This window comes from Cydia amplana, chromosome 1, assembly GCF_948474715.1.
Source record: "Cydia amplana chromosome 1, ilCydAmpl1.1, whole genome shotgun sequence".
NCBI classification, from domain to species: domain Eukaryota; kingdom Metazoa; phylum Arthropoda; class Insecta; order Lepidoptera; family Tortricidae; genus Cydia; species Cydia amplana.
The window spans coordinates 17,297,543-17,320,222 of NC_086069.1; the positions used below are offsets into that span (position 1 = coordinate 17,297,543).

The following is a 22,680-nucleotide window of genomic DNA, read 5'->3' on the forward strand; positions in this document are numbered from 1 at the left end:
TTGATCCCTCCTAGCAGGGAAGAAAAAGCTCTTTTCTGAATAGGAGGTGTGAAAATTATATTGTATATACATAGATAACAATAGATGTCATCAAATAAAAGTGCATATTTTTCCCACGTCGTGCATTATTGTCGCGTATTCCCCCTCTATCACCTTTCTTACATCAGAGTTATTATGATGGCATAAATAATAACATACCCATATTTACCCGCTTTCGTAGATATTCGTATCGCAAATGATTTATATTTCCGTAAACACCACAGTATACGTTGCAGGCAGGTAGACAGACAGAATGGACAAGTAGGTATTCTTTTCTGTGCCGATATCTCTTTCAGCCAGCCTATTATGGATAGCTTTATCCATCTTTATCCACGTGATAAAATAACTGTCACTGTTTAACACCGTGGGAAAGAAAGTGACGGACACCGTTTTATCACGCTGTCACGTAGACAAGAACGACCATCATATCCGTACAGGTCATAAGTCATCAACTAAAAATTGTGAAGGGCACATCGCTCTCCTCAACCATCAATAATATTATCATGGCATTCTTGGCTACAGAGCCAATGTAGAGGATCACGGTAATGACCAGCGGCGAAACTGATTGATTTTGGCGATATTGCGTTTTCGTGTTTGTGAACACTGTAAATCCATCATTTGGCGCGATCCTAAAATAACATCATACATTAATATTACGATAGCACAACCACTTCCTAAACTCGAAGTGTTCTGTTGTAAATGTACCTACCTATATTTATGTTAAAAATATTGTATATTTTTATGTGCGTGTTTTTATTTTGAAGAACCTAGTATCTAAATGTTCCTTTGTTTGGGTTTTCTATTTATAGCTCGACTTTTATTGGTGCAGCGTTTTAGTTGGATTTCTATGACAATTAGGCAAAAAAGGCTCCAGGCTCCATCATCAGATGAGCTAGATGGTACCAATGGTACCGAAAGTGGTGCAGCATTTGACTTAATTGATTTTGATGGTGCATTTTCCTGAGGGCGCCGGATGGTTCCATTTTTATCGCCTATCAATACGCCCATCACTTTCGCACTTACATAATTGTTAGAACGTGACAGGCATTGTGACAAGCGATAAAAATGCGACCGTGGTACCGCCGCTGGTCTAGTTTCACAGAGAGTAGTAATTTTCAAAAATACAGGGATAAGCACAGTTAACAAAAATGGAGTTTGCGAGTCTTTTCCATGTAGAAAATATTCATGTAATAAATTTATATTGACAAACATTAAAAGAAGACTTGTGACAAATGTAGGTCAAACTCGTATTAGACTGCTTTTTTTCAATCAGTGGGAATAAAGAAAACTTCGTATTTAGGTATCTGACTACGAAGTTGTTTTATAAATAAAATACCCTCGATGTTCCCAACAATCCCAACGGTAAAGTAGAACTCGAGTCACGCGGAAGACGCTTAAGAAAAAGCTGTTTTTTATAAATGGAACCTTCTTTGTAAATTGTCGACTTTAAATACAATTCTAGTAAATACTTGCTCGGGGAAAACAAATTACGTAACCTATATAAAAAAACACATATATACTACACTTCTACACGTAGGTTCTAATAAACATGCAGAAAATATTAGGAGACAAAAATACTTCATATGAGTTACGTGCGCATTTGTAGCCTTGAGATCTATTAAAAACTGTCTTATTTCAGAGTTTTACGCTTGCCTAGAAATACGGCATTTGGTTATTGCAGTAGGTATACCTAAATCAATTATATATTCTGTATAATATACGTAGGTGTAGTATCAGAGCGGCCACGTTTCTCAATAATGTCTGAATATGCACACTAACCCCTGTATTCATGTTAAAGGATAGTTACTTACTTTTTATTTATTAAGCATATAAATCTACTTACCTGGTCTATATAGATAGACACTAGAGGCAGATACATATTTAAACTGTAGGTAATTTCATTATTACGTCCGGTAGAGCAAGTCCTTCGACAAAATAAACTAGCATTTGAAGCGAAAAGCCAGAGTGGCCACCTGTTTCAGTGATTACCAGGCTCAAAAGACAGGTCTACTTGACTATTCGTAAAGGGAGACTAGCTAGTGTAGTTACCTACTTTGTTAGTACAATTTTTTTTTACTACAAACTAAAGTTATAAAATCTGTGTTATGTGAATCTTGTAACTGGGATAATCGTCAAATATATTGTTTGATATTTAAAATACGTTGCTTCGCACAAATTTAGTTCCTTGTGAGTATTAGGTATTTATTTTATTTAGTTCTTCTTCCTCGCGTTGTCCCGGCATTTTGGCCACGGCTCATGGGAGCCTGGGGTCCGTTTGGCAATCTCAGGAATTGGCGTAGGCACTAGTTTTTACGAAAGTGACTGCCATCTGACCTTCCAACCCAGAGAGTAAACTAGGCCTTATTGGGATTAGGCCGGTTTCCTCACGACGTTTTCCTTCACCGAAAAGCGACTGGTAAATATCAAATGATAAAGTTCCGAAAAACTCATTGGTACGAGCCGGGGTTTGAACCCGCGACCTCCGGATTGCTAGTCGCACGCTCTTACCGCTAGGCCACCAGCGCTTTATTTTATTTAGTTAGGTACATGACTAAATAGTTAGGTAGGTAATTAACCGAATGCCTAAAACTGCACCTAGTTAGGTAGGCACCAGTGGCGGCGCGTCCATAAAAGCCAATTCCCACCGGCTTGCCTGTTTTTGGATGTTTGAGCAGAATTGTAAAGGAATATGTAAGCCAAATTAGCCCCGACTTGCATATGGATATGTTTGACGCGCCGCCACTGGTACTGGTACTGGCACCTTCCATTAAGTCTGTATTAAAACATAAATATTTTTTTTTAACGTTTTATATTTATTTTGTCCCATAATTATGTATAAAAACGTATCTTTAAGACCCTTAATTATTTAGCGTAAAATATCCCTGTGGTCGTCTATGCAAATCGTATGGTAATCGTAATTAGAATTCGGCGTAGATTTGTGAAACATTTGAACCCCGGGCCAAATTAGCTAAAGGGCTACTTAATGGCTTTGCCGGCCGAATAAATTCCGAACCAATCGCTGAAATACAGTAAACAATCCGAATTTGTATAGGTAATCATTTGGTATATCCTTCATCGTCAAGTTTGTTTAGTGTTTCTAAAATCCCGTTGGAATTTCGAATGTTAATATGGTCTCCATAATTAACACCGTACGCTGCGTATAGTTGACGAAATGTAGTACGAATAACTAGTATGATACTTTATTGTGTCTGGATTAATATAGATACGTTATTGTGTAAATAAAACTTTTTTTTTTCAACCATTTATTTAGGATCATTCTAACGCGTGGTTCTTAAGATCAAGTAGGTATTTAAATTTAACAGAATATAAATTGAAAAATTGGGAAACCAGGAAAACTTAGAAATTAAAATATAGGAAAAATAAGTGGGACCAAGATTTTTTAGCTCAAGTAAGTATACCTACTTTAAGCAAAGTTGGGTGTTAGGGCCACTCCACATTAGCGTCTTTTGGCGTCTGTGCAGTTACGCCAACGTTGCGTCGAGCAGCATCCATAGAGTTGACTAGACGCCGACGCTCAGAAGACGCTAGTGCGGGGTGGCTGTTAATTATTTTTCACCACACCAGCTCGGAAAGGCCTACTTTGCACTTCAAAAACTGATAGCAAAGTTGTATTTTATTCACATGTGAGGCAAAGTAACCAAATGCACGTTTAGAGTTGTTTTCTTATGTTTGCTGGTAGAATTGACTTTCAAATGATGATTTTGGATGATAAATATTTAATAACATTCATTTGGATTTGATTTGATTTGATTTGATTTTGTTTGATATTTTACATTTAATATTTGCTTCGGGTTGGTGTGGTGAAAAATTTTGTGTTTCACTCGGGGGCAAGTTTTGTTTAACCCTCGTTCTTTGAAACCCTCGCAACGCTCAACATTCCATTTTTCGAACCACCCGCTATGCTCGTGGTTCAATTTTGGAATCTTTCGCTTGCTCGGGTATCAATATTAGCACGAGCGGTTAAACAACAACTTTGCCCCCTTGTAAAACAAATAACTATTTTTACCTACCCTATTTTAAAATAGCCATATTGTACATATAGCGATAACATTCATCATCGGTGCAAACAATATTTCCTCAACTATATGGTGTCACATTTTATATAAGCAACTGCAACCGGGACACGCTTTAGAAAAACGGCCTCGAGTTTCAAGAGACACCTATTGAAATACAGGCAGGGATCGGAACCGGTTTTTTGCAAAAACTTAGAAATAACCATATTTTTCGAATTATTTTATACTAGAAATGTAGGACTCAGTTGTGTATTTAGGTTACGACTTCGTATTATTAGATTTCCCAATTAGAAATGAAGTAATTAGCAAAGAACGAAAAAATACCGTTTCCGTTCCCATACAAAAAATACCGGTATCTGATCCCTGTACAGGCGGGCTCTCGGTTGGGAACATTTTCGCTTATACTATATACGTAGGTATATAGTAGGTAGCTACTATTTACGCTTCTGTTTTTAAACAAGGGATGAACGAAACGAGACATATTTTTACTTTTAACTCGAAATTTTCTGACGATCCCCACGAGCGTCACACTAGTTAGTTTTTCTTGATATCTTATAGTAAAACACCATAAACAATGGAAGATTTCAATTACATCACGCACATTTGAGATAAGAGCGCTATATGGTCATGACATATTATATATCAATACATAACCTCGAGTTGTGTTAATCACCGTTCGATTATGTAACTTGTAAACTAAATACAAAGTAGGTATAAAATAGAGCGTGTTTTGGACAAAGTGCGCAATTAAAAAGAAATAAGAATAAAAGTTTTCTGGCCAAATCCATTGACATCTTGTATAGGTATTATCCAACCTATCTATTAGTAGGTACATACCTACTACATACATTAAAGGTTTTGATACTGAATTCGGATTAATCTATACCAAATGCTAAAACAAGTGTACTAATTCACGAATATTTAATGGAGAGTTCCGTACCTGTACACGATACGAAACCCACAAAAAACCGTAACTTCGCGGCGTTTACCCACCACGTTCAGTTATCCAATATTGCGAAGAAAAGTTTTTGGAGATTTTTTTTAAATAATTTAAATTGAATGAATATACACTAAGCTTTTTTTACCAGCTGTTCAAAAGTTCGAGCGGTCGACGGGAATAATTTCTAAAAATATTAACTAATCATATTTTAAGTTATTCTCACGACGTATTATATACGTACGACGTACGTCCGTTTTTCGAAAAAAAAGACACAAAGACTCGCCTTAAAATATATTTTACTGTAGGTTGTGTATGCTTAATCCATTTACAATTAATAATTCTAATCTCATAGTTTCCTAGTAAAATGGTTGTGACATATGTGCAGACGGACGAAACTTCAAGGAACAAATTTTTGCAATTTTGGCTACGCAGCCCAAAAAAATTGTACTCAACCTTTAGTAGATCGTCGACCCGAATGATTCGATATACCTACCTAAGGAGTAAAAATTGCGAACGTTTAAGACGAAATTCAAACTTATATTTCAAAGAGGGTTTAATGTAACATCTGAATAAGCTTGCCCACCCGTAGCCGACACCTGTCGTATTCACAATATCGATGTTTAACGAAGCTTGTAATCTGCTCCACCTAAACTCATTCGTCGTAAATGCGTTTTAAAACAAACGAGAAAACACAGCCAAGTTTTTTGAATTGTTTTTTATGTTTCACTCCACTTTATAAGTCTAAGGTCCCGTATAGGTCTCTAATTCTTTCATCAACTTTCATCCTTGAAATCTGGCATACAATGGCCTGGCTTTGAAATCGGTATAGATTTATTATTCGATATAAGCTAATATATTCCATTGAATCTGGATTTGCAGTAAAAGTTTAATACGAGTAAAATACAGTTTTCTTCGTAAATTAGACCTTACATGAATATTTCACGAGTCTTTTTATTGTTTTTAAGTGGAAAAGTATAAGTATGAAAGGTAATTTAACTTTGAAATTTGAATCCGAATACTGGAACAGTCGAATACAAACATACTAGCTTTGACCAAATTCGAACAATGCATATAAGAAGTTACAGCGGTACGATACCGATCTGACAATGTCAAAAGTGACATTTCTTCAACCAAATAACATTACTTTTGACACTGACAGGTATGCACGCACGAGCAACTTAGTCGCAATCGCAAGGCGATTTACAAAAGTCGCTCGTGCGCGCATACCCTTATAACTAGCATTCGACTCGCGCTTTCAAAGTAAGCGTTTGGTATAACATTTCTGAAGGCTCCTGTAGACTATAAATACTATAATACATATGGGTCATACTGAATAATAATAAATATTTATAGGCTAAACCTCGAAAAGGCGCAAAAAAAATTACGTTTTGGATATGGAGGTAATGCATGTACATTTCGGCAAGTGTTCAGTCTCTCAGACTAAGTATGCAATGGTATTACATATCACGCGTTTCATTCAAAAATCAGGTGATATCAGTGGTTTGAAACCTGGCTAATACTTAATTACCTATTCTTTTTTCTTGATGGATCATACTAAATATAAACTTAATTCCTATTTCAATATTTCGCTGATATGGATGTAAAAGAAAGGAGTGCAAATGCGACCGTTATTTTCTAATCCTAAAAAAGAGGCATATTAGAAATCAATAGTTATAAAAATATTTATTACATCTAGCGGTCTTAGAATTCCCTAGGGAGTTCTTCGTATTTCGCTTTAAAATTTAGTTTTTTCTTCGCAAGTGTGATGAAATACATTGTGTGTTAACTCCGGGGGAAAGAATATTCCAAACTCGCTCGAGTTTGTAATTAACTCCAGCCTGCGGCTGTCGTGAATTAACGCCCTCTTTTCCAATATTTCACTTACCCCCTCGTTGCACAATGTACCTACCTACTATAAACTGTAGGTACTCATATTCTAATTTTTTTATTACAGATGTTATTCGGCCTTCTATTCATCGGCATCTCATACCTAATGTCAGGGCAGCTGCTGGAATGGAAGAGATTCTGTCTTTTCTCTCTCATCGGGATTCTAACTGGAGTCTGCTCCGAAGGACTGGGACTACTCATTGGTGCTGCGTTTAGTGCTACAGTGAGTTCCAATATAAATTTACTTATTTTAACTACCTGCTCACTCAAAATGCTTATTATAATACCTACCTACCTATAATTACCTACCTACCTATAATTAGGAACATTATGTAGGTACAATTAAACTAGCTAGCTAGAGCATCTGACACTGATGACACATAATTTATTGACGGCGTTTACTTCAGACATTACCTACAATCCAATTTATAAAATTATATTGCGTGGCTTTTGGGGTACATAGAATAAACTTCGGCTACATAGAATGCAGAAAAGTTCGAACTTCCGTGATGAGTTCACAGAAACATAAATAGGTAGGTAAGGTATAGGTACCACGATAAATTGAGACGTGGATGGATTGGAGGGTTGGTGGATTAAGTTTTATGTATGCTATCAGATACAACAATGTTTATAAAATTTAATTTTCACCTCAGCAGCTCGAACAAGGGTACTTTGCTACTTAATAACAGTGAGCAAAATCGCATTTTGCTCACTGAGTGAGACAAAATGAACAAAATGCGATTTTGCTCACTGTTTTGAAGTAGCAAAGTACCCTTGTTCGAGCTGCTGAGGTGAAAACTTAATTGTTGGTATATCTTAAGAAAACATGAGTGAATAGAGGTAAGTGATGAAGAAGGAATACATTTTTCGGGTTCTCTAATATGTTCTCACTGCTGAGGTGAAAAGTTTTGTGAACTACACGAGATCAAAGTTATTTACATCTCGTGCGCTTTTGAGTCCCTTCCTACGCTCAAGATTCTAAATTAGATTGTATAGAATCTTTCGCTTGCACGGGACTCAAAATAAGCACGAAGAAATATCAAACTTTGATCTCTTCTTGTACAAATAACTATTACTTTGTTCAACAAATAATCATTTTGGAATTTTGGAAGTACGAACTTTAAAAAAGCGGCCAAGTGCGAGTCGGACTCGCCCATAAAGGGTTCCGTATTTAGGCGATTTATGACGTATAAAAAAAAACCTACTTACTAGATCTCGTTCAAACCAATTTTCGGTGGAAGTTTACATGGTAATGTACATCATATATTTTTTTTAGTTTTGTTCATTCTCTTATTTTAGAAGTTACAGGGAGGGGGACACACATTTTACCACTTTGGAAGTTTCTCTCACGCAAACTATTCAGTTTAGAAAAAAATGGTATTGAAAACCTCAATATCATTTTTGAAGACCTATCCATCGATACCCCACACGTATGGGTTTGATGAAAAAAAAATTTTTGAGTTTCAGTTCGAAGTATGGGGAACCCCAAAAATTTATTGTTTTTTTTTTATTTTTGTGTGAAAATCTTAATGCGGTTCACAGAATACATCTACTTACCAAGTTTCAACACTATAGTTCTTATAGTTTCGGAGAAAAGTGGCTGTGACATACGGACGGACAGACAGACGGACAGACGGACAGACAGACAGACATGACGAATCTATAAGGGTTCCGTTTTTTGCCATTTGGCTACGGAACCCTAAAAATACCAATTTAAGTATCAACGTTTGACTACTGGAATCAGATAGGTATAAAAAGCATTGATAGTTGAAGTTATCATGATTGAAGGCATTTATTGATTCAGATACTACGACAAGATTTTCACTTGAAAATAAAAATTGAACAGTGAATACTTAAATAAATACAAAGGTGGGGTAGGGGGGACTTTAGGCAACCTGCATAAAGGTTTCTTAAACTAGCCAGTTTTATTTATATACCTAATCTTAAAATTAGTGGCTAGTTTCACATATGCATTGCAAGTAGGTATCCCTAGCGTACTTACCTGTTTCAAAGCATTGCGGCGGCAGGCTTTCTTCGCACTACCCCGGTACACCGGTGACCCAAATTCTTGAACATTCTGGCTGATATCATAATTACCTTCGTACAAAGTTTAATCAAAATCCCTTATAAACTAAACTAAGGTTCTTATCGTCCTATCACGAAACCATTATATTCTCATCAGGCGATAGGTAGGTTCCTAATAAAAGTTTGGGGCAATTTAGGGATTCAAGAGTAATAATCGGAAATACAGAGGCAAAACGATATAGATTTACAATATACTTACGAAGGCTAGGTACTACAATTATAGATATAATCAAAAGTGGTCTAATCGAGAATAAGATTATTCGCGAATTGTCACTTAATTGTATGTAGGCAAGTACCTAACTTAGAGTTACACCAAGCTAATTTGGCAGCGATTTTGATACATAAATAAATAAACATAAATCAACACGTCAGCTGCAGCTAATTAGCTTATATCATTATCAACTAACCAAACCAATACAGATATACCTATAGACCCAAACTTGTTAATTCTTCTCGCATCAAAAAAAAGGGTACGTTATAGTGTCGGAAAAGTTTATTCCTACTCCCGTTTCTGAATTATCCTTAGTATAGGTATGTACCTACGGATACTCACTTTAATCTTCTGCGATAACTACAAAATATTCTATTTTGTTTCAGAATGGTTCCATAGTAGGCCCAGCCACTGCAGCTCCGCTCCTAGCGCTCTGCTGCTACGGAATGGGCTTCGGCCCCAAAATAGAACTCATCATGAAGGTCCTTATGGCCGCCTCCTATCTTCGCTACACCGTCACAGGATTCACCTTAGCCTTATACCAGGAGAGAAACCCTATGGACTGCGATGATGTATTCTGTCTTTACGCTGACCCTAAATTGCTATTGAGAGACTTGGGCATGATTGATGATAATTACTATTTCCAAATCCTGGCGCTGTTTGCATTTACAGTACTGCATAGGGTGTTAGCGTACTACGCTCTTAGGTACCGATTGACCGTCGAGTTTTCTAATAAGTACATAGCTTATGTAAGTAAACTATTCAAACACAAGTAGGTAAGTAATCAAAATAGCACAATTTTAATTAATTAATATATGGCGCACCTAGGTAGGTAGGTACACCTAGCTTACTTTGGTGTTAGGATTCACAAAATATCCAATGGCAGGTAACTTCCGTGACAATAGGCAATACCTAATACCAGCGATATAACATTTTATAGAGTCAAATAAGACCCCATAATAGTTTTAAGTTTAATGCAACAATGATTTTAGCTATCCAGACTATATTTACCTAGGGTAGGAGCGTTAGTTTTCGTCCACTTGACGTTCCAAGTTTTAAATTTTTTGTTGTTTGTGTACTTATACTAGCTTATAATATACCATATTTCCGCTTTCTAGGACTTCAGCACCTGTATTGAAGTGTGAATCGTGTGATATTCATGTAACTACATACTTTTAAGTATCTAATTCTTCTTAAGATAGAAAAACACCAAAAAAAGCAGTAAAGTTTAAAATTAAATTCAGTCGGTTCTAAAACTACTAAGACAGGGGTCCCCAAACTACGGCCCACGGGCCGGATAACTATAATTTAGACCCGCGCAAAGGAAGCGGGAAAGTCGAAATCGAAACTATCGAAAGCCTAAGAGCCTTTGGCTCTTGGCCCGCAGAGTTTGGATACCCCTGCTCTTAAGACATGCCTAGGTTAAGCAATGGTGAAAAGCTTTGGCATTTAGCGAACCTAATATTGTATACCTAATATTTGTAGTACATAAGCTATTGTCGGTAATGTAATTAATATAATGTAATAGAAAAATATGGCCAACTGATGTGTGTGTTTATAATAAACGACGTACGTATCTACCTCAATACTGCCTTTTAATATACCTATTATACCTTGAATGCAATATGTACCTAACCTGAAGTTTTTTAGTGCCTACCTAATTTAGTTTTTTCATATTTTTTTCCAATTTTTTGGGCGACAGTCCAAAAATTAGAGGGGGGTGTGACTGGGGCATTTTTTTGAACTTTGAGCGACGATTTCACTTTATCATAAAATGGTAGGTATTCAAGACCACTTTGAAACCCACCAACACCCCACAACGGCCACATACCTAAATACGGACGAAGTTACCCTAAAAAAATCCTGGGTATCTAGTGGTTTACTAATGACCACTGAGCTAAGCCGAGGACAAACATGAAGAAACTATGAAGTTTCTTACGTGACTAATGACTACAGAACCCTAAAAACGAACTAATTTATCATAACAATGACGTAAAGTTTCATTATCACACCAGCTAGACGTTACGTAAGTACTGCGGATGACATTGCTAAATACACTGGGAAAATATTATCTGCCGAGGAATGTAGATAGGCACATAATTATTATATTAGTTACCTATACTCAAATGAATGACAATGGGGCTATTTGGCAATTTTATACTAAAATATCAAGAAATCCATTTCTTTTTCTGTATCAGACTTTGTTTTAAACGCATCGTTTTCATCATTCTATGTACCTACCTCATATTTAATTAAGTATGCTTGAATCGTTAACACAGAACAATTAGGTAATATTTTTCTAAGAGGGTTATTTAGAACACCTCGGTTGGAAATCTCAGATCAGGACTTTGAAGCTTGTGTTCATTAAAACTTGACTAGTTAGTAGGTATAGTCGGTTAAACCAATTTGTCAGTCAGTAAGAACCAGGAAAACTATACTCATCCTTTTCTTTTGGGTGCTCTAGCACTAGTGTAAAACAAAGATAGTATGATTCTCTCTGTCTATGTTTGAAATGAGACAGTCCTTTGACAAACTATATTTAACACGCTTTAAAAACGACCGCCTAACTAGAATGAAGAAACAGAGTACTTTTAATTAATCACTAAGCGACAAAAAATACTAAGTTACGTTACGCATTGAGAATCTTAAGCTTCGAATCTGCATGCTGCAAATAATTAGTATCTTTAAGTTTTACTCCATATTTTACGTTTATCCAACATTAAGTACATTAAATTTTTCAATTTCAGAAAACAATCTATGTTCTCATATTGTACCTAGTGACATTCAAGTCTAAATTCGTTAAATCTGCCAAGTGTAAGAATATAATTATACTGTTTATTGCACAGTTCTTCACTCACATGCAGACATCTATAGCTATAACGTCGAGATAAGAGTAAAGTAAATATTACGGACGTTGAGAGAACTCTCGACCTGCTAGTTAGTAAGTACATTACATAACACAGATATTTGAAGGACACAAAACATTTTAGTTTATATCAACAACTTTATTATTGCCAATAACATTTTCTAATAAAACCATTAGGTGTATACCCTATACAAATATGTGTAATGCTATTAAATACATTGATTTTCAATCTTAAACTTTACTCAGTCAATCTTTGCACACATCCAGCGCATCCTGTTTCTCCTCAGCCAGCTCTTTGCCTGTGTTGTCCAACATTTTGCGTGCAAAGTCAGAGATAGTGAGACCCTCAACAATCTTCCATTTACCATTGTTAACGGTGACAGGGAATGAAAACACAACATCCTTGGGTGTGCCATAAGATCCATCAGACACAACACCCATACTCACCCAGCGGTCACCTGTGCCAAGGAACCAATCCCTCATATGATCAGAAGCAGCCTTAGCTGCAGACAAAGCAGAAGACATTTTCCTTGCAGCAATGACAGCAGCACCTCGTTTTTGTACAGTGGACACGAAGGTGTTTGTTAGGTATTCATTATCATTTAGTACAGCTGGGACTGGTTTCTGGGCACCTCCAACAGTCACCACAGCATTCGAGGCATCAGGGAACTGAGTGGAAGAGTGGTTACCCCAGATGACAACATTCTTCACATCCTTCACTGGTACTCCAAGTTTAGCTGCCAATTGTGACTGGGCACGGTTCTGATCCAGACGAGTCATTGCTGTGAAGTTTTCCTTGGGAATAGAAGGAGCATATTTAGAGCAGATGAAGGCATTAGTGTTGGCAGGGTTGCCAACAACCAGGACTTTGATGTCTTTGCGGGCAACTTTATCAATGGCCTGTCCCTGCTCTTTGAAAATGCGAACATTGGCAGAGAGAAGATCTTTCCTTTCCATGCCTTCTTTCCTGGGCATAGCACCAACAAGGAAGGCAGCAGCAACATCCTTAAATGCTTCCTCTGGGCTAGCTGTGGGTAGGACGCCAACAAGAAGAGGTAATGCACAGTCAGCCAGTTCCATTACCACACCTTCCAAGACGCCCATCATGGGGGCGATATCTAGGAGGTGGAGGTAGACAGGCTGCTCGGGGCCAAATACTGCACCAGACGCGATTTGGTACAGCAAGGAGTACGCGATTTGACCCGCCGCCCCGGTAACGACAACCTTGATTGGTGCAGCCTGGAAAAACATAAAAAAATAGGTTTACTTATATAATAATTCTAATAAGATTCTTAATTCAATGGCACACACACGCACCAAAGCACTTTTTTTTACGAATTAAAAATTAAAAAAGAACGAATTATTAATTGTTCCAAGAGATCCCAATTAATTACCATGGTAACCAGTTTAGGTTCTATGATAGTGGTTTCTAAAGAATCTTCTGTTTTTGCTCCCCAACAGCACGCCATGTCTCAACCCGGTCAAATAAAGAGCATAAAATTAAAAACTCTATTAATGATTAGATTAACTTATCATAATCATGATAAGGATAGTGCAAAGTACCTAGAACACCGGCAAACGGTTAATTGACTGGGCGGTAAAAGTCAGTGAAGTCATTCATATAAGCTAAAATTGCTATTTAAGTATACAGAATGTTTACAACCCTAATATGTAACCTACGAGAAAGAGGAAACCTACGAATTTTGAAGTTTTTCAAGATAAAAAAATTAAAACTACATTAAAGGTCAAACCAAAGTCAATGGAATAATACTAGTAAACAAATTCCATAATTGACACTTACCATGTCTTCGGTCTCAATGGATTATTTCACAAAAATAACCAAAACCACGTCGCGTCACGTTTTTTATCACACAACAGAAGCGTGAAGGTCGAGATCTCGCCAACTGCACACGACACGACCTCTATCTTTTTATATATTTTATTAGCTTGAATCTTGAGTTGGTTGAATGAGTGCAAATTAAAATTATGTTCCACTATCACTCCTGACTAAGTGAATGGATTTCTGATAACACTGATTTCCGTCTCGCTCATCGATCGACCATTCATTCGCTCTTCCTGTCTTACAAATCCAATCCAATAACCATAACCATAGACCAAAGACAAAGAGTATTCTTGTACTACAAATATCGGCAGGTTTTCGGTTTACTCAAACAGCTACGAGTTAAAAGTGACAGATGACATAACAAAATAACCTCAAATTCTTTTAATGTGGAGGATTTTCTTATAGCCGACATTAACGCATACAAATTCTAATAAAACGCCTCATTTTGGATATTATTTTCAAAAACATTAATTATCAAGTGAAAAGCACGACATCATAATGTCGTCGCTTTTACGTTCCACTAAATTTGTGCGATTCTTCACTGGTGCGGCAAGAACGCTGATATTGAACTCGGCTAAGACTGCAGAATCTAATTTATTGGTTAATCCTATTGCACTGTGTTCCGCTAACAAGTAAGGATGATTTTATTTTGAAATACTACTTAATTATGAAAAAATACTGTGGGAGTTGGTCAATTTGTGTAATAATGTCCCATAATATTTATTTATTTATTTATGATACATTTACTTAATTGATTATCTATGAATTACTCAGTTTAACTGTATTTGGCTAATACTACTATACATATATATGTCGGAGCGAGACACCAGAAAGACGTATTGCAGCATTACAGTTCATAGTTAGACGCCTGTATAAAATCGATTAGCAATGTTTGGCGTATTGTTGAACTAAATGACAGGTAGAAGGCTTTGGAACGTCAAGATGACGTAGTATCTTGAGTGAATGTAGGCACGAGCAGGCATTTTTGTCGTTATGTTGGTAGACTGGTCAGGCAGGTTTACCAACTTGAATTGGAGGCGGGAGCGGTTGGCTCCGCCGCTGGAACTGGCTTCTTTCTTTTTGATCGGACCGCGCTAGAGATCGGACGTTAACCAAGCTCGTGCCTAATTCGCTACGTTCCTGAAGGCTTACACCTGAAGGATTATTCTGAAAGCTTATAGATTCTCACGTTCTTTAACCGTTTAGCTAAGTGTTTTATTCCAAGTGTTATTTTGATTTCTTATGTGCCATTATAAGCTTACTTTTGTAAAATAAAGAAACTATGTGTTGTTTTGAAAAGATGTGTCCCGCCGAGTTTGTTGCCGGGTTAAATCTTCTCGGGTCAGAGGTGTAGGGTTGGAACCGGTTTAGTTTGACTTAAATAAAGATTTGAACGATTTCATGTGATCTTTTTATTTTTATTGAATTCCGATTCCATCGTATGATCGTTTAGTTATTTTTATTATTTAGTACTGAAATAATAGTAGGCACTAGTATGGTTAATGAGTCCGAATGTTTATTTCATGCGTAGGTAGCATACCTACTATTTTGGCTGTGAAGTAATACATCTACGTACTACCCCCACGCGCCCACCGCCATCGGGACCATCCTTCCCCGACATATACATACTTATTGACAAATATATTTTCAGTGTACTTTTGCGCGATTATGCCACTTCCAAAAAAGCAGAAAGTCTTGAACCTTTGCTACAAAAATTGGATTCAGAAGCAAGAAGATTTGGCCGCATTACCAAGAAAGATATTGATGAGGTTTTTGATGAGATAAGATCAAAGAATGACATCACTAGCTCCCAGTCCTTGCTTGTAATACGGTGTTGTGGTAAGAAAGTCAATATCTCTTGACAACTATTTGAAGTATGTACCTTCTTACCTACATAAACTACATTTAATGTATCTATAATAAACAATGTAACAAATAAAATAACAAGCTCATCGTCACACCCTTATGCAGCCTATCAAATAATGGTATGCATTAAAAGTAAACTTGCATACACATACTCACATGTGTTATTTCAACATAGTGTAAATATATAATATAATGGGCAGACATAACAAACCACTTGATCTGACTAGGCTACATGAAATCGTATCATTGCAACAATATTCATTCACATTTATTTTATAGGTGAACTTGTACCAGAAGAATTACCAGAACAAAGGACACTCTTAGTTCAAAAGATATGGAGTGTACTTACAGAACGGGGTATCCCTATGGACATTTCTCACTACAATGCTCTACTGAGGGTCTACATAGAAAATGAGCACCCGTTTTCACCAGCCCAGTTCCTCGAAGAACTGGAGAAGAAAGGACTGCAGCCTAACAGGTTTGGCAACAATATTTTATGAACTGCTAATGTGTGCCGTCTATAGTCTAGAAGTTATCTGCCCCTAGCATTACCATAAAAATAGATATTTGATAAGAACTTTTACAAACAAAAAACCATAAATATTATCAACATTGCAGGGTGACCTACCAAAGGCTTATGTGGCGTTATTGTCAAGAAGGAGATGTTGAAGGTGCAACAAAAGTTTTAGAAAAAATGAGAGAGCTTAGCATGCCAGTGTCAGAACCAGTTCTAAATGCCCTGGTCATGGGCCATGCTTTCCACGGAGACACAGATGGTGCCAAGGCTGTGCTTGAGACAATGGCTGGTGCAGGCCTGCAGCCGACTAACCGTACATATACTCTTCTTGCCTGTGGGTATGCTAAGCAAGGAGATATTGCAGGTGTTGAAAGCGTCATCAAAACTGCGACTGACAAGGATGCTTACTTGACTGATAAGGTATGTTCTAATCAGGTTTTTATTAATTTATGATTGTCTTTGGTCTCACCAGATTCACTTATATTTACATGCGGACTAGCAAAAACAAGAAGAAATACTCTAAAGCCCATCTCCATATCGCGCGGCTAGCTATTTTTAGTCACTATGTTAAGAGTAAAACATGGTAACTAAAAAACTATGTAATATTTTATTTAAACACTTTCTTACAGGATATTTTGGATATCATTGAACATCTAGCAACTGGAGGTCACGGTGACAAAATGGAAAGTCTTTTCCAACATCTTCAAAAGGGCATGGGCTACAATCAAGACGTATGCAATGTTATCCTACGGTTGCTCAACAAGGGGCAACTGGATGCGGCCAAAAAAATCATGAAAACCATGCCAAAGACTACCAACAGTGATGACACACCGTTCAAAGGAGCATTCTTTATTAAACAGCTTTTAAGAGTTAAAAAGTCGCCTGAGGACATAATCAAGGCTTGCAGAGAACTTAAGGAGGAAGGACTAGTTCCTAATTCCATCTATATAGCTACTGAGACCGCATTACAGCAGGGACAAGTTGAACTGTCTCAAAATTTGTTCAAAGAGCTCCAAAAGGAAGGACACGAAATACGCCAGCACTATTACTGGCCACTGCTTGCACAGAAAGGTCGGGAGGGTGATGAAGAAGGCCTTTTGCAACTCATCCGTGACATGGTGAAAGAAGGTAACATTCCCAGTGGAGAGGCTTTGAGGGACTATGTCCTACCATACCTGATCAAAAAAGACACCCCTCTGAACATAATATTAAAACTGCAAATCGCTAATGTGCCAGTTGGACATGCAGCAAGAAATCTCATGATCGAGCTCTTACAAGCCGGCAAACTTAAACAAGCAGCCGATGTTGCATTAAAGTATAGACCTAGAGGCCAATACTCTTTGATTACGAGACCGCTAATTAATGCACTGAGCAAAACTAAAGATATTGATGCATTTTCCACTATTTTGCACGTTATTTGCAGCTCACAAGGTCAAGTAACACAAACTGACGATGATACCCATGATGACGGCCAACAAGAGATTGAGGTTGGTCGAATTGTTCTATCAGCTTTGAAAAACCTAGGTAATGTTGATCCAGCTAAACAGCTACTGCAAGCTATTCATGCAAAGGGCTTAAGAATTAGCTCTGAATCTGCAGATGCTATTCAACAGTATCTAGGAAAGAACTTGACAACGGAACTTTCGGAATTACTGGCTCAACTTACGTCACCTGATCTTGAAATTGCACCATTAGAAGTGCAGAGAGGTTATAACAACGAATCGCGAAGCTCAGCTCATTTAGAGAAACTGCTGGCTCAAGGCAAGCCTGACAGTGAAAAGCGCCTACAGAGACAACTCATTTCAGCTTACATTAAGGAGAACAATGTTGAAAAGCTTAATAAACTTTTAGCCGACTTGAAAGCTTCAAATTTCGAACTATCTAACTTGGTTCTTTCTCAGTTATTCGAATTTTATTGTGTGAATGATGATTTAGAGAAGGCTAAGCAAATCCATTCTGAAATACTGCAAAAGGATCCTGAATTTGTGTTGAATAAGTTTAAGCTTGTTCAGATGTCATATGCTTTAGTGAGAGCGGGTAAAGTGGAAGAAGCGATCCAGTTTTTGAAAGACAATAGCCATGAGCCAGACTCGGACAAAGGAAGTTTCATGCTCAACTCCAAATGCTGGCAAATGCTGAATAGCTTAGCTGAAAAGAAAGAAGATGCTAAAGTAAGTAATATGTATTGTATTCAATTAAAAATTCATCGTAACATTTGTTTATGCTGTACCGAAACAGACGCTATTAGAAATAGTTTTCATTAACAGCTGATAAATTGGAACTCATGACTTAAAACTTACGTGGCATCATTGTGCAAAGTGCAAATTGAGTAGGTACGATATTAATGAATGCTAATACTAACATTTGTAGAATAATGCAATTTAGGGAATTGGATTTTTATCATGTCAGTTGTTTTGCAGTTTATTATGGTTTCTTACTCATTTATATCCCTTTTGCCTAGATCTAGACAATCACATAAAATTCAACATGTATCAACAACACAACCCAACATTTATCCAAGTGTGACTAAAGAGTTATCCTAATATTTATACCCTCAACAGGTAATAGAGATGACAACGGTACTCCTAGACAACAACTACATTGAGCCATCCAACGTGATCTTCGGGCCGAGCATCAAAGTGTTCTTACTGAAAGGCGACGTGGAGGCCGCGCTGAAGCAGTTCGAGGACTGCTGCAAGCAGTACAGGTGCACGCCGTGGAAGGGTGAGCTGATGAAGGTGCTCATCACCAAGGAAGACGCCAGTAAGCTGCAATGGTTGGCGGATCTCAGCACCCAGGTTTGATTTAAGTTTGATAATACATGCATATATTTAGGTTAATTGGGCAATTACACATTTTGGTTTGGAGTAATTATTCGCGGTCGCTTTTGAATGAAGGAAAAAATGTTGTGGGGTAACTTGCAAAGAGACTCATATGTATGTTTAGTCCTGTATTTTTCTGGGCAGGAGTGAAACTATTAATTATGAATTATACCTTTGGATCATATTAATTAGTTATTTAGACAACAGTTGACTTGATGTCAAATCGTGTTCTGGGAATAAGGCCTGGAAATTCCCACGTTTGTGCGTTAATAGGCATTAACCATTTTGTATTTTTCGGCACCCGCCAGGCTAGTCCCTTCTATAATAGCAGACTGTTCAAATGGGGTATTATCTATGAAAAGGGACCTTATTGTCGACGGCGCTTACGCCGCACAGCGTCGTGCGGCGTTGTATTTATATCGAAGCATCGTTAATAATGGCGTAAGCGCCATCGACAATAAGGTCCCTTTTCGTAGATAACGACACAATTGTCCTATCCCACGTTTCCAGATCCACGGCGAAGTGAACGTGCTCCACGACCTGGTGCTCGCGTTCGTGGAGTGCGGCCGCCTGCGCCAGGCGCGCCGCATCCTCGAGACGCCGGGGCTGCAGGCGCGCCACCACCGGCTCAACGACGCCTGCGAGAGATACGTCGAGGTAATACAGTACACGCGAACCTGCATGACGTCGCAGATACCCAGTAATCTAATCTACGGCACATGCTCTTGTGTGATGTTATGAATTAAAGTTAGTTCCCGACGCGAGGTAACTTGGAGATTTTTAAACATTGGTTTTATTTTGTGATTACAGGAGGGCAAATCCGAATATCTCGAGGGCCTGCTCGAGGCTACCAAACAACTGTCGCACATCGATCGCTCCAACATTTTCTACCACCTCCTCGTCACCTACTGCAAAGCCGACGAGACTGACAAAGCTCTCGGCCTCTGGACTATCCTGCAGGAGGAAGGCGAAATCCCGAGCGATCAATTCCTCGCTTACCTTGGCAAACACCTGAAAGCAAAGAAAAGACCAGTACCTTTCATCGTTCCTGAAGACCAGGGCACAAACAAGCAAGTTAAAAGAGAACAGCAGAAACCTAAAAAAGTACAGACGAAACCAGATCAACCAAAACTTACGAAGCAAGATGCAACAGCTAAGCTTGAGAATTTGATTCACGACGGAAAAATTACCGAAGCACTGGACTACGCCGTGAAGACATTAGACGAAGGGACGATAGCGAAGCCTAATATACTGAAGTATCTGCTGAAGAAACTCGCTGAGCAAGGAGAGGTCGAAAAGATACAAGAGCTAGGCGAGCGCCTGTCGGAGCCCATGAAACGTAATGTCACCTACGACGATAAACTAACCCTGGCCATTTTCACGAAGGGCGCGGGACCGCAGCACATCGACAGTCTATACGACGCCGTCAGCAACGCCAAGTCCGACGAAGAGCTGGCAAAAGCCCTGGTGAAGTTCCCGCGAAGCAATGCTCTTGCTTCGGTCATACAAGATGATGTTTTCGTTGAAAAGTGTGAGTTGTTATAGATATAAGGAATTATACATAAAGCCCCGTCTCCATATCGCGCGGCAAGCTATCGAGCCAATGTTCGATGGTTTGCCGCGCGATATGGAGACGGGGCTTAAGGCATAATTTGTTAAAGTTTTAATGTTCGTCCTAATAATTTCTAGGGTCTATGCAAAATTAATAAACCCATACAGTTGTTTGTTACAAAAGAACTATGCTCCAACTGTGACATTTAAAAAGATTAAGAATTGTTCAGAAGGTTTCACCGATAGAGCTCTTTTAATTTTAATGATGACAATGTTAAATAATTACCATTTATTATGTTTCAGGTCGCAAAGTAGCCGAACTAGCAGCTTCCAGAGGACAATACATGCCAGCAAATCTCCTCTGGATGGAGTATGTACTAGCAGGAAACGACCAGCAAGCTGACTCTCTCTGGGACAAATGCTTGAACAGTGTCCAGAGCGTAGTCTTCAGACGACTACTGCAGGAGAGCCACACCAGAAAACAACCAGAGTTAATAGAAAAACTTATAGCGGCAATGCAGAAAAACAAAAACATAACGCCAGGGTCGCATGCCAATGCATACTCTAGATTAATCAATTTCCATTTACTTGAAAATAACGTCGATGAAGCGCAAGCTGTTTTAGAAAAAGCAGTGAAACTCGGCGTACCCATCGATCAATTTAACAAAAATTCTCTAAATAAGTTGAAAGAAGCCGTAGAAGCTACAGGACAAAGTTTCAAATATGCGGTTTAGATTTACTTCATTGTGATTAGTTTTATTAAGTAGTGTGATCACGGGCCTTGTAAATAATATTGTGAAATTAATACAAGTACTGAGTATTCATTATTATAATGTACCTTATTAATATTATATTGGATGTCATTAAATTGTTAGTTAATATATATTACTCTTTGATTTAAAAAACTATGGTTCCCAATTCTACTCAACAGTAAGAAAAAAACCCTTACAATAATTGATATTTTGTGAAACTAGAAATGCAGTTCAGCAATCTAATAAGCCCCCTCCAGACTATGTGCGTGAATCTGAATCTCCGCTTCGCCCGCAATTCGCACACGAGTGTGGAGGGGGCTATACGAGGAGGCGAGTTGCCTATATACTGAAACACACCCAATTTGTCAGTAGAAAAAGGCGCGAAATTAAAATGTTCTATAGGTCATGGGAAGTCCAGTAAAGTGTCATTCAAAGTACTATAGATGGTCAAGCAAATCTTGTCAGTAGAAAAAGGCGGCAAATTTGAAAAATGTAGGCGCGAAGGGATATCGTCCCATAGAAAATTTTAATATCGCGCCGTTTTCTACTGACAAGATTTGCTTGACCATCAATCTATGTTCGTGCCTACATTTTTTAAATTTGCCGTTTTTTGACTGACGGAAATGGCTTGAATGACTTAGTTTTCTTTTTTATTACTTACTGACCACTTGTGTTTGCCAGACTATAGTCAAACAACTTTGTCAGTAGAAAGAGGCGCAAAATTCAAATTTTCTATGGGACGATAACCCTTTGCGCCTATTTTTTTTAATTTGTCGCTTTTTTTCTACTGACGAAAATCGCTTGACAGACTATAGGTGGCATAGATGGTAGGATCCTAATAGATGTGGTTATACGCGTGCGTCCATGAGAGACAAAACATACGCAATGCGACACTATGATTGGTCGAATTTATTTGTTGCCCGCCATAATCCATACTAATTTATGGTGGGGAATTAAAAAAACCGTGAGACTGTGACAAGGACAAACGATAATAGCGTTTTCGCTGCTACTCCTACTGAAAGATACATAAGACTATCCCGTTCGGTCATTTCCCTCCACCCCTCATGCGTGATCCAATTAAAATACTAGATTCATGATAGATGGTCGAGCAAATCTTGTCAGTAGAAAAAAGCGGCAAATTTGAAAAATGTGGGCGCGAAGGGATATCGTCCCACAGAAAATTGCTTGACGATTTATACATATGCAGTTAAAATTTTCGTGAATTTATTCCGTGTTTGTCTACATAAAAAACAGGAAAACATTAAGT

General features: G+C 37.9%; 3 protein-coding genes across 4 annotated transcripts in view; 2 read left to right on the plus strand and 1 right to left on the minus strand.

The window, feature by feature from the left end:
- The window catches only part of LOC134649195 (ATP-binding cassette subfamily G member 4-like), a 103,531-nt gene extending 93,559 nt beyond the window's left edge, over positions 1 to 9,972 (plus strand). The window contains exons 10-11 of the mRNA XM_063503917.1: positions 6,968 to 7,123; positions 9,583 to 9,972. Of these exons, the coding sequence (XP_063359987.1) occupies positions 6,968 to 7,123; positions 9,583 to 9,972 (546 nt within the window). The remainder of the gene's footprint in view (positions 1 to 6,967; positions 7,124 to 9,582) is intronic.
- Positions 9,973 to 12,180: 2,208 nt separating this feature from the next.
- On the minus strand, positions 12,181 to 14,018 carry LOC134649079 (malate dehydrogenase, cytoplasmic). 2 transcript variants are annotated; one of them, XM_063503803.1, is made up of 2 exons: positions 13,864 to 14,018; positions 12,181 to 13,301 (listed from the first exon to the last, which is right to left on the minus strand). In XM_063503803.1, exons 1-2 carry the CDS (start codon positions 13,864 to 13,866, stop codon positions 12,309 to 12,311), a joined length of 996 nt encoding a protein of 331 aa, XP_063359873.1. In that variant the 5' UTR covers positions 13,867 to 14,018; the 3' UTR covers positions 12,181 to 12,308. The 2 variants fall into 2 exon arrangements, with proteins under 2 accessions (XP_063359873.1, XP_063359868.1); XM_063503798.1 differs by lacking the exon at positions 13,864 to 14,018 and adding an exon at positions 13,457 to 13,546.
- Positions 14,019 to 14,281: 263 nt separating this feature from the next.
- Positions 14,282 to 21,542, plus strand: LOC134649068 (leucine-rich PPR motif-containing protein, mitochondrial). The gene is made up of 9 exons (XM_063503788.1): positions 14,282 to 14,537; positions 15,557 to 15,744; positions 16,051 to 16,249; positions 16,390 to 16,708; positions 16,918 to 18,459; positions 18,850 to 19,086; positions 19,621 to 19,767; positions 19,921 to 20,641; positions 20,965 to 21,542. The coding sequence occupies exons 1-9, from the start codon at positions 14,404 to 14,406 to the stop codon at positions 21,393 to 21,395; spliced, it is 3,918 nt and encodes a 1,305-aa protein (XP_063359858.1). The 5' UTR covers positions 14,282 to 14,403; the 3' UTR covers positions 21,396 to 21,542.
- Positions 21,543 to 22,680: the final 1,138 nt, after the last annotated feature.

Bases quoted from the DNA above. Each gene is read 5' to 3' on its own strand.
- LOC134649068 (XM_063503788.1), top strand. From the start codon at position 14,404: ATGTCGTCGCTTTTACGTTCCACTAAATTTGTGCGATTCTTCACTGGT. The intron at 18,460-18,849 runs GTAAGTAATATG...TACCCTCAACAG, and splicing joins AAAAGAAAGAAGATGCTAAA to GTAATAGAGATGACAACGGT. The intron at 19,768-19,920 runs GTAATACAGTAC...TTGTGATTACAG, and splicing joins CCTGCGAGAGATACGTCGAG to GAGGGCAAATCCGAATATCT.
- LOC134649079 (XM_063503798.1), bottom strand. From the start codon at position 13,531: ATGGCGTGCTGTTGGGGAGCAAAAACAGAAGATTCTTTAGAAACCACT. The intron at 13,302-13,456 runs GTAATTAATTGG...ATGTTTTTCCAG, and splicing joins AACCTAAACTGGTTACCATG to GCTGCACCAATCAAGGTTGT.